Source organism: Diplodia seriata (genome assembly GCF_021436955.1).
Source record: "Diplodia seriata strain FDS-637 chromosome Unknown scaffold_6, whole genome shotgun sequence".
NCBI classification, from domain to species: Eukaryota; Fungi; Ascomycota; class Dothideomycetes; order Botryosphaeriales; family Botryosphaeriaceae; genus Diplodia; species Diplodia seriata.
This window is the reverse complement of record NW_027117313.1, coordinates 859,049-870,393: the sequence shown is the minus strand read 5'-3', so window position 1 is coordinate 870,393 and position 11,345 is coordinate 859,049. Positions and strand designations below refer to the sequence as shown.

The 11,345-nt window shown below is 57.2% G+C and overlaps 3 protein-coding genes and 1 non-coding gene across 4 annotated transcripts; 1 reads left to right on the top strand and 3 right to left on the bottom strand.

The window, feature by feature from the left end:
• Window positions 1–1,956: 1,956 nt before the first annotated feature.
• Window positions 1,957–4,375, bottom strand: PMT2 (Dolichyl-phosphate-mannose--protein mannosyltransferase 2; the record flags this gene model as incomplete). The annotated part of the gene is made up of 4 exons (XM_066777607.1): window positions 1,957–2,414; window positions 2,465–3,969; window positions 4,038–4,183; window positions 4,247–4,375. The coding sequence occupies 4 exons, from the start codon at window positions 4,373–4,375 to the stop codon at window positions 1,957–1,959; spliced, it is 2,238 nt and encodes a 745-aa protein (XP_066631702.1).
• A 788-nt stretch (window positions 4,376–5,163) lies between these two features.
• HGT3 (Ribulose bisphosphate carboxylase large chain) lies at window positions 5,164–7,112 on the bottom strand (the record flags this gene model as incomplete). The annotated part of the gene is made up of 5 exons (XM_066777606.1): window positions 5,164–5,540; window positions 5,590–6,305; window positions 6,354–6,836; window positions 6,898–6,975; window positions 7,057–7,112. The coding sequence occupies 5 exons, from the start codon at window positions 7,110–7,112 to the stop codon at window positions 5,164–5,166; spliced, it is 1,710 nt and encodes a 569-aa protein (XP_066631701.1).
• Window positions 7,113–8,992: 1,880 nt separating this feature from the next.
• Window positions 8,993–9,109, top strand: SLS55_006172. The gene has a single exon. It is a non-coding gene; the product is annotated as a tRNA-Asn (tRNA).
• Window positions 9,110–10,071: 962 nt separating this feature from the next.
• YHM2 (Mitochondrial DNA replication protein yhm2) lies at window positions 10,072–11,210 on the bottom strand (the record flags this gene model as incomplete). The annotated part of the gene is made up of 4 exons (XM_066777605.1): window positions 10,072–10,126; window positions 10,203–10,875; window positions 10,939–11,035; window positions 11,103–11,210. The coding sequence occupies 4 exons, from the start codon at window positions 11,208–11,210 to the stop codon at window positions 10,072–10,074; spliced, it is 933 nt and encodes a 310-aa protein (XP_066631700.1).
• Between the last annotated feature and the right edge of the window lie 135 nt (window positions 11,211–11,345).

Below are 11,345 nucleotides of genomic sequence, written 5' to 3'. Positions count from 1 at the left end.
TGACACAATTCTAGCAGTTTTGACAGTGCCAACCTGTTTATTCTGTCCACGAGTAACCGCTTTCTCATGGCACTGTACTGTGCCTCCTCAGAATCCTACCTCCCCATAGCTCACTCACAATCGTCCACATAAAGCCAGCCCAGCAACCTCCTCACACACCGCTCCCCTCTCAACCCCATCCATCAACCCACAATAAAATTGTATCAAGGCACTCAAAAATGTTTCTCACAACTCACGTTCTCCATACCATCCCCCTCCTTCTCCCCCTCCTCCTCCTCCCCACCTCCTCAGCTCTCGACCCAGGCTTCCACCTCCTCAACCTCACCCACATCCCCATCAGCAGCGCGACAACCACCCCAAGCAACGCCGTCCACAACGGCAGCATCAGCTTCACGCTGGCGAAAGGCGACGTATACTCCGCCCATTACTGCGCACACACCTTCGTCGCGCCGATGGACAAGCAGGTCGCGGGCGGGCCGTTCGCGTGCAGCGACGGGTGGCCGGACCTGTTGTTTTATTGGCGCGAGGACGGTGGCGAGGATGAGTTGGAGGGAAGTGGTGATGGTGGTGTGGCGTTGGACATCTGGTTTGCGTATCTGGATTGTCGGTATGTATGCTGTTGATTGCTCTCCTTTCTCCCGGCCTTCTTACTCTCAACCCTCCCTCCGCTCAATCACTGGAATGCAAAAGAGAGAGAGAGAGAGAGAGAGAGAGAGAGAGAGAGAAAAGAGCAACGGCCACATGGGAAGGGAAGACCCGATGATGGAAGGGCACAACGGAAAGTACCGATCAATGACATCCCGTCCCACGAACATCTAGACCCAACGGCGGCGCCGTTTCCGAGTCGGGCAGCCTGACCCTACCGCCGCCCACGACGACCGGCACCGTCGCCGACGGCAGTCGCGTGTGGGACGTCGTGCACGTGCCGATACAGACGGCCAGCTCGACCGCGTGGTTCCCCGGGCAGTACGAAGAGGTTTGCCCGGGCCAGTGATCAATGGAGACCGGACGGAAGATGGAAGAAAGTGAGCACATGACAGCAACAACAAAAACAAGGATCGAGGCATTAGCTCGTCGGTGGCAGAGTTCGGCTGGTGTGTGTTTTTCTCATCTCATTTTAATCCGTGTCATTTTGTTGACGACGCGCGGCCTGGGAGAGAGAGAGAGTGAAGTGTATCTCGTTGACGTTGAGGAGGGCACGTTTACCCAGCCAGGGGCTCACTCTTGGGCTAATCGGCGGAGCCGAAAACTTCATCAGATAAACGCTAGTTATTGTTGTTGACGGCCGTTTCGGCTGGTTGGGGAACAACGCCAGGGACGAAGATCCTAGCTTGCAAGTCTATGTCGGTGGTACGGCGACTGTGTCGTCTTCAGGTCTCCATGGGAGTGTGGTTTAAAATTGCGTTTTTTGCGCCACTTGCACTGTCACACGGAAACGTGTGAGCTGAAATGACTGGAAACGTGTCAATTACAAATTCAAACGACAGCGGTCATTTGCCTTCCGCGTCTCCCTCAGTGTCCGCTCTCTCGCCAGACCATGTTTTACAGGGCAAAATAAAAAACCCACTATAGTAGTCCAACTCAACGTAGATGCACGCCTATAAAGCATTAATCCAACCGCATGTGTTTTCTTAAAGAAGAGTGGATCATTTGATGATATATAGAATATTTGAACAGCGTAAGAAAAATCGAAGACTAGTACAGATAGCTGCTGGTATACTCCGGCCGTGACCATGCGAATGCAACATCAGATTCACCCCACCACAATGACGTGCACAATCTCAACTTTTCAGACAGTTCAAAAGGTTATTTTCGTTTGACTCCCCCACGATACCCCCCAACGCAGTCCATCTCCTTACAGACTCTCTAGTCTCCCCTTGACATCGCGCACTACCCGCGCCCTGCGTAGCACGCCCCAAAAAAAGCCTCAAGAAGAAATAAAGGAACCTCTCCGTCTTACGCGTCCGTGACGCGCCACGTGCTGAACCACTTGAGATGCTTCCATTGCGCATTCGGTCCAACCATGCCGAACGTGATGGCGCTGAAGTTGATGAAGAGTCCGAGCGTGATGGCATAGAGAATGCTGTAGACGACCCATTTGACCTGGACGCGGGCGTTCCTGGTGAACCAATCGACCAAGAACGAGAAGGAGAGGATGGCGAAGTAGAGGGCCGGGAAGTAATGGTGGACGTATGTAACACGGGCCATGGCAACGAACGGGAAGTAGTGGAGGAACCAGCCGATGATGGGATAGATGCCGGAGTAGTGGATCTGGTCGATTTCCGCAGGCTTGAGCTCGTTGTATCCACGCTGCCAACGGATCAGGTACCAAGCAACAACAAGGCCAACAGCGCCAAGAGAAGCGGTGGAAGCCCAGTAGACGAAGGGGTTTCCAAGAAGGAAGTATTTGACGGCTATAAATATGTTAGTATTGTGAAACCACGAGGAAGGAAAATCAACTTACTGTCGTCACCCCAGCCGCACATGCGCAGGCCGACGTGAAGAATGGGCCACTGCCAGGGCGCGGAGGCAAGATCGTCCTGCTTGTCCGGGTCAGGGACAAGAGCGTTGTTAGAAGTCATCATGGCGACGTTAAGGTGAATAAAGTCACGGAAGAAAGGTGACTTGTAGGCACCGGGGTCACCAGCAGGCAGCCTGTCGTTCCAATGGCTCTCAACGTTCCAGTGGGTGTACACATCCCTGGGGTTGTTGGTCTTGGTGCAGGTAACCTCAATCTGCTTGAAACCCCACTGAGGAAGGTTGACGTTGCCAGCGCGGAGGTAGCAGCCAAGGTCGGGGTGCTTTAGGCGGAAGGAAGTGGTCAAGGTCCTGATCTTCGAGTAGTCGCGAGTGGCAGCGTCATTGACAACCTCGATAATCCAGTGGTCTTTGGTATCGCCGATTGTTACGTTTCCGTAGGACGAGACTTCCCAGTCGGCCTTGGTGACAGGAGCAGCAATCTGGTGCGAGTGGAGGTTACGACCGGTCTGGGCGTGAATCAAGCGGATGGTGCTGCCGTCATGGGGGAATCTCATGGGTTCCTCGCCAACAACGTACTCCGGATCGTAGCGGTTAGGGTAAATGAACCAATCGTTGTTAGCATCCTTGTGGTGGTAGCAAGTAACCTGCTGCTGCTGAGAGCCTTCGGGGTAGGTCTGAACGTGCGAGTGGAGGAGACCACCGCCGTAGCCCATGTTCTTAATGGTAGCGCGAGATCCGATGGCAAGCTCAAGAGGGCTGTCCTTTCCAACCTCGGTACCGCGGAGGTTGGCCTGGAAGAGCGAGCTCATCTGAGCGTCGCCGGGACCGCTGTTCTCCAGGATCAAGAAGTGGAGCCAGAACGAAAAGAGGTAGACCATCAGAGGAATCATGATGAGCGAAAAGACACGGAAACCGAGGTGGGCCGCAAGCTCAACCTTGGGCATCCTAAGGTCTCCAAACTTGTTCCAGAGGTCCTCGATGGTGTACAGGCCAACCAGAGCAGTAGCGAAGAAACCAACCCATTTGACACTGCAAACGCAACCAATCGAAACACCGCAGAGCATAAGCCAGAGGCCCCACTCGGGCGAGAAGGGATCGTGTTGGAGGCGGTGGAACTTGGCCCAGCAGAAGACGGTGGTGAAGGTAAAGAACAAGAGCATCGAGTCGAGGAGGATGAACCTGCTGATGGTCGCGAGGGAGTTGTCGCACAGAACCATCAGCGCGGCCAGCCAGCACGCCGGCTTGCGGAAGTTCAGCTCCTTGGCGGTGTAGTAGGCCAGCGGGACGCAGAGAGCACCGAAGGTCGAGTTGAAGCCACGCATGAAGGTGTAGTTAAGCTCCTCGGGGTAGGTTTCGCCAGACTTGAACTCGAAGGATCCGTTGTAGCCAGCCAGGTAGCCCGAGAGGCCAACCAGCATTTTTCCGAGCGGCGGGTGGACATCGAAATAGAATTCGCGCTTGAGATAGTGGGATCCGAACTTGCCAAAGCTGTAGGGTTATCGTCAGCAGGAGTGACTGCCATCCAATTGAGCGGCGGTCCGCGGAGGGACGCTTACTGAGCTTCATCCCAGGTCACGATGTTCGAAAGACCGATCTTGTACATGCGGGTGAAGAAGGCGGCGGCGGTGAACAGGATGGGCGCCCAAATGAATTCATACTCGTCGATCGTCTCGAGAACGGATTTGGTCTGCGGGTGCATGGGCTGATCAGCTCGTTGGTCTTGGGAGCCAAAGCTCCAAGTGGAGCTTTGCGGGCGGGAGCTTACCTTCTGCTTGACCTTCTCCTCAGTCTGCGGGCTGATCAAGTCAGTCTGGCCCTCGCCATTGGGAACGTTCCTCCGGCGCAGGGCGTCGGCCTGCTGGTCGGCACCGGTGGCATAGCCTTGCGACGCCATGGTGTCTACGTCAACCCCTCAGGAAGCTCGCGGCGGAGCTGAGCTGAGCTGAGAGCCGTGCGGGCGGGAATAGCGTTGGAAAGGCGGTTTGGGCAGGTCAAAGGATGTTGCAAAGGAGGGAAAGAAGAGCGAAGGTGCAGCGGGCGGAGGATGCGAAGCTCCAGGCGCGATGCTCGCCGTGATTCGCAAGCCAAGTTGAGCGGAGCAGGGGAAGCGGCGCTCGAAATAGCACGGGCAGGCCGTGGACTTTTCATACGCGGCCGGCGATCCTCGGCGCGGCAAGGGGGCGGGTGCGCGTCGGCGCGGAGCTTTGGCACTCTGGCCAACGTGTCTTTTCCACCAGGCTGCGCCCCCAAAGAAACGAACATCAGCGCCCTTCCGAGGCACGCGGGCGCCGCTAATTGGCTGCGCGCACGCAAGGTGCATGCCATCAATGGCCCTGCCAATGGCTCGATTCTGTATCCCTATGTCCCGAACCAATTCGACTGATGTACATAGATAAAAACCAACTGGAGGCTCCGGCGCCTGCGGGACGTGGCTCGAGCCACTGCAGAGCCGCACTCTACTCCGCCAAACAGCCTTGAAACATGCAACCTTCTGAAGCGAAAAAACAAAACGACACCAAACAATCCCCATCCGCCGCTGCGTTCTTGCCCGTCTGTGCCTTGGACATGCAAGGCTGTATGATGATCCCAGTGCGCCCGCATGAAATTCTATCGTTGTGCGTGTGCAATCCGCATTCCGGACGGCTTTCATTACACTCAAAATCAATCAATCAATCAATGCTTCTAATCGTCATCCTGGTTGACGCGTCTGTAGCTGCCGCTTTGGCTGTCTCCCTCGCCGTTGCCCTTGGAGCGCTTGACCAAGTTCGAGATCCAGCCTCCAACGCCTTCGGACCGATCGTCGGATTCGGGCTTCGAGAACTTCGGCTTGCCGCCCTCGACCGGCACCGACGGCGGGTTGATGTCAAGGCCGGGAATGGCGTTGTCGGCGCCGACGCCGCGGCGGATATCCAGCGACGGCACTGGCGAGCCGTGGCCGCTGAAGAGCGACTCTGCTTCGGCCAGAGTCGCGGGCGTGGGCATCTGCGATGTGGCATCTCCGAAAAGACTGTTCATATCCTCCAGGCGAACATTGGCCGTCTCGGGGTAAATAAACCAAACTGTTGGGTGTCAGAACCAGAATCTCGGTGATTGGGCAGCCAAACTTACCAACAACGAAACTGACCGCGCAGAAGAACGCGTGCAGGAGGTACAACCGCCACTGAATCGCCTCTTGGAGGATGGGAGTCAGCTCACCAACCAGCCAGTTGAAGGCCCAGTTGGTAGCAGTGCTGAGGGAAGCACCCTTGGCACGAATGCTGAGCGGCAGGATCTCGGGCGGGTAGAGCCAGGGGATTGGGCCCCAGGACGCTCCGAAGGCGCCGTTGTAGATCATGACAAAGATGACGACCATACGCGGTGTCCAGGCCGGGAGGTCGAGGTAGATGAAATACGAAATCATCGACAGAGAAACAATCATCAGAAGAGCTCCACCAAGCAAGATCGGGCGGCGGCCCCAGCTGTCGACCAGGTACCACGGCGGAATCGTGCAGGCAAGGTAGCTCAGGCCGTTGATGCCGGTCATGAGGATGGCATCGCGTCCGACCCAGCCAGCTTGCTCGAACACCAGTGGGGCGTAGTAAGAAATAACGTTGATGCCGTTCAGCTGCGCGAGACCCTGCGCGGACATGGCGATGAAGACACGCTTGTAGTACCTCTTGAACATGTCGCTGTAGGAACGCTCGCCCTCCTGGCGCTGAATCAAGACGTTCATCTTGATCTCGCGGTATTCGTCGCGGGCCTTGGGGTTGTGGATGTCGCCCTTGCCGTACAGGTTGGCGATAACCACAATACCTTCCTCGTCATGGTCATGGTCAAGAAGCCATCTATCGAGAATTAGTATCTCGTGCCGAATACGCCTTTGGAAGAACTACCTGGGAGATTCGCAGATCACCAGACTGCCCAGCGCGAGCAAGCTGCCCATGACGCACTGCATGAGCAACGGAATACGCCATGCCCAGTTGTTCTTGATGTAGCTGCAGAAATAATCGACCCAGACACTGGCGGCGTAACCGCAGATGTTGCCGGTAAACTCGACGCAAGCCAACTTGCCGCGGTTGTGGGGCGGGGAGATCTCAGACTGATAGACGGGCACGATGGTGGACAGAGCACCAACACCCAGACCGGCAATGATCCTACCAACCATCATCATGGCCAAGGTATTGGCGAAAGTCTGGAAAAAGCCGCCCACCACGAATATCAAGGATCCATATAGAATTGTACGCCGGCGTCCGATCATATCTCCTATCTTTCCGACGGCCACGGAGGCGATGAAAGCACCGACTTCGAGAATGGCCACCATTGTGCCGATCTGGGCTCGAGTGGGCTGGTCGAACTGGTTTTTGAAATACGATCCCCTGCAGGAAGCACCTGGCGTCAGTCGAGCTCGCGGGGGGCCGGCGGGGCCGCAAAACATACGTGATGATACCGGACATAACGCCTTGGTCGTAACCGAACAGGAACACGCCTAATGAAACGAATACACTCGTGAAGTAGCTGTTCGTCCATTGTCAGCAGCGTGCCCAGCAATGCAGGCGAGTGCGGGCGGTCGGCAGGACCGCCTGGGACGACACGTACATCAACTTCTTCCCGTGCAATCCGTGCATACGGGAGGGGCCATCATTAGGGGCCATGATGGCGGCGAGAAACCTGAAGGGGCGTCAGCACAGCGGTCGACGTGGTGTTTGCGGGCGTCGTCGCGGGCGCGTCGACGTACCGTTCTCCACGGCCAGCGAGCGGGCGGCGGATGTTAGGGATCTCTATGTCCTCCTTTCGAATGCGACTAGGCTTCTCGCTCTCGTCGGCGTAATGAACGTGGTGTGGGTGCCGGCGGTGCGGGACGGATGAGGGTCCAAATTCCTGCGATTGGCGAAGCCGTGCCTGCAAGGGATCCTCCTCCTCGCCGAGCTGGTCGACGAGATCGCCTGTGTCGCTCCACAGAGAGTCGAGATCCGAGTGCTCGGAGCCGCTGTTGGAATGGCGGCGGCCACGCTTTTCGTCGGTGGGAGAACGTGACGACGACAACGTGTGGAGGGGGATGTTGGCGGGTCGGCGACTTGAAGAGGGAATCTTGACGAGGTTGGGCTGAGTTGGAGCAGCCCTCTCCACGATATCGGGTGTAGCAGGTCTAGGTGCGAGAAGGCCCGCTGACGTCTCGCGCACAGGGTCCGCAGGCGGCTGTTAGTCTGTTCGGTGGAGCCAAGCAGGGCCAGTGGATCACGGGCATTGAAGAAAACGAACGAGTGCGTGGTCGGGTGCTGTACGAGTAGTGTGCTAGGCTGGCAAAGCAAGTTGGGATCACTGGAAAGAGCCGGAGCAGCTGCGAGCTGGGGAGACACGACCAGGGCATGTCTCCGGCCGCGAATGGCGGCGCACGCCGGCCGGCTGGGGGCCTGCGGCGATCTCTATCAACGGCTAGAGCAGCATCATCGTACAGCGACAGACCGCCAAAGCGTGGACACGCCTGATTTGCCTGTCTGCAGTGGATCGCTTGCGCTACGTGAAATTTTCCTCCAAGCCCTCTCTCTGCGCACCGATATGGGGCGATTGGGCTGGGTGCGTTGCGCGCTCCATCGCAGAGCCACCCGTTCGCTGAACGCAGCGCCCTAGCGTGGGCACCTCTCTCCACGCCGCCGCCCGCAGCTCCAGCACCAAGCACCGTTGGGGCCCTGCGGCCTGCAGCCACTGCCCCGTCTAGGGTCCTCCGATCGAACGTCACCAGGCACCGGATCCTCGTCGCACGCCGGTCATGTGGACCTGGAGAAGGCGCGCTCGTGAGCATTTCCCCAGGTCATCGCTAGCGGACTGTGGGGGAAGGACGACACCAAGAACTGGGCGCCTGATTAGTCAAGGCGGCTCAGCTGCCGGCGGGCAGCGAGCCTCTCTGACCGGCCCCGGCGAGGTCATGATGTGGCGAAAGTGGTGGAGCGGAATGGAGCCCAGGGAGCCGCGCTTGCCCTCTGGCCCACTTCGGCCTTCGTTCCTTACCGCCTTTCTTGATCGCGCGCTTTGAAAACTCACCACCGCGCGTCCGTCTGTGGCTATCATCCGGCAAAATGCTTCATACGGCCGCTACGGAGGATCGCTGCTTCATCATGCGCCGCCAATCACCTCCGCCACACTGCGCTGTACCGCCCATCGCTTTCGCGCCTCTTATGCGCCCAGCCGACATTGCGCCTCCGTGTGTTTTGGAGTGATTGCGCCGGCGCAGCCTCATGCCAGTGCCTGCGTCAGGCGCTGCCGTTACCAAAGTTAGCTAGCCACTCAAATGCCCGCTCGGTGTAGAGTCCTCCGGCTCTGTCGATCGCTCCCGTTTTCACATGTTCCGAACCAGCCTCCCCAGCCTCCGTCACTGCAAACAGCACGCAGGGTCCGAGATAGGCGCACGGCTCATGCGATCTGGTAGAACTGCAGAGGTCGGAAGCTTTTTTTTCTTTTCTCTTCATAAACTTAACTTGGGAAGCGTTTGACATCTCAAGCCACTCCAATCAAAAATTGGGATTTCAAGACTTCGTCTTCCGTGGCGCAATTGGCTAGCGCGTCTGACTGTTAAAAAGATATTCAGACGTCGAAAGATGGGTTGATATCTATTGCAATCAGGAGGTTGACAGTTCAAGCCTGTCCGGGAGAGATTTTTTTTTTTGGCATCCTGAGGCACTGACACTAACGACTCCTTACGTGCTTCATCATCAGACAATTTTTTTTCCTACCGCAATGCAACGCTGGGTACCCTGGCCACTATGCTTTGCATACGCCGTAGTGGTGGTGTGCCCAGTTGTTGGAAGCAGGGTGCGTGTCATGCTCACATCAGCCACGGCGTATCTCGCGTGGGATGGGTTCGCTCAGCTGGACCCCCTGAGGGCTGAGACAGGATGAAATAAGAAGTCCGGACTTCCTTCGGTTCGCATGCGTTCTTAAGCAGATGACTCTGCTCGGCGCAGACACGCGGCTGCGGCGAGGACTCTCTTTGCCTGGTGGAAGTGGCATCAGACATGATTGCCCTAGGAGCCTATCACGTAGGGGATGATGATACGGCTCTCCGGCGTGCACCGGCCACCGACTGCGCGCTCCGCATCACATCATCGTTATCAGTGTGTCATTGCTGCGACTAGCACCACGGCCCAAATATGTGGAAAGGGGAGCAATGTTGTGTTCCCTGGACGCTCGCAGCTGGCGAATGAGCGGCACGAACGAGAGCACGCCGGTGCCCACAAACGTGAACGCAAACTCCTGGAAACAAATAGACAGAACCGAGGTGAAGTACTGTTTTTTTGAGAAGTAGCATTCACCCTCAAATATGTCTGGTCTATAGATAGTCTTCTACGGCAAAGAGCACAAGAAGAGATAGGAAAACACGCAGCCAAACGCTGCAAGCTACGTAACAGTATAGTATCGTTCAAAGTCTGACCAACACAGATGCATCGTTTCGTGCTCATTCGAAGTCCGTCATAACTGCCCGCCTGTAGCGGTGTTCCGGCCAAAACAACATGATATGTGCTTTTCTCCCATCATCCATATGAATTTCCTGGTATCGTAAATACCCCCAGACAGGCCGAGATGACCGAGATGAGCCCCAAAAACGCCTGTACCCGTCTAGTGCTTCGCCGTGACTTGGTCGCCAGTGAGCTTCTCGACAGCTTCCTTAGCACTATTGGAGAAGATGTCAGCATGCGTTGCCACTGTGGAGAATGCAGTGGGGGAGCTGGAGGGAGAAGATCACTTACACGTCACCCAAAGCAACCATGCAGACCGTCTGCCAAACGCCCAAACCAATCCTAGGTGTAACGCCCCTGTACAAACCCTTGATTCCGTTCTTCTGGTAAATGTACTTCGCCGCGTTGGCGACGTTCATCTTCTTCGGCCGGTTAGGGTCCTCGACCTTGCTCTGCAGCTCGACGCGGATGACCTCGATCGGCTGGTTCCAGGCGGACAGACCACCTCCGAGGGTGGAGGCAATGATCTTCTCAACGACGCTGAGCTTCTCGCCGCCTTCCTTCCCGGTCACCCGACGGATGCCGGTTTCCGCAACTCGGGACAGACCGAAGCGAGAACCCCAGTTGGTGACCTGGCGAACGGCGACGGCGTTGACGCCCTTGTTGATGCCGCGGAGACCCTCGGCGCGCCAGATGCCCATGAATGTCTCCATCGTGCCCGGCGGCTTCGCACCAGACGCGGCAACCTTGTGCTTTGTGATCTCGACCGTCTTCATGCAAGTGCAGAAACCCATGGTCGCGTAGGCCTGGGCGAGACCGCCGACCATACCGCCACTGATGCCGCCGATGAAGGGGGAGGCGCCGAAGGAGCGCGCGTGGTACTCGGCTTCGGAGGCGACGAACAGGAGCACAGCTCCCTTCGTGGATGCCTCGATCCAGGCCCAGGGGATCAGACCTTGGTAAACTGCGGGGAAATGGCGTCAGTACGGCTGGGGCTCACATGTCCAGATGATGCGTGTCAACTTACAGCCAAAGACACCACCACGGGCCCAAATCTTGCGGATAGCACCGCCGAAGCCATCGCTGCGGTTCGCGGCCATGGTGGTCTTAACGACCTCCAAAGGCTGTACAGAAGGCGGGTGCGTTAGCATCCAGCGGACCACTTTGCGGCGCGTTCGGGGAGTGACTTACCTGACCCAGCGTCGACACTTCGAACATGTTCAGACCCGAGCCAAGCAGCAAGTTGCTGAACTTGATCGGCTTCTTCTCGAGCTTCGGGGGCGCCTCGACGCCTGCCATGGTGGCTGCGGGAGTGGACATGATCTAGGTGCTTCGCGGAGGGGAGGGGGCCTGACCAAGGCAGTAGGGTGCTTCGTCGCAAAAGTAGTGCGATATGCAGAGGAAAGGAAGGAAGGAGGAGAGGGTTGGAGCGGG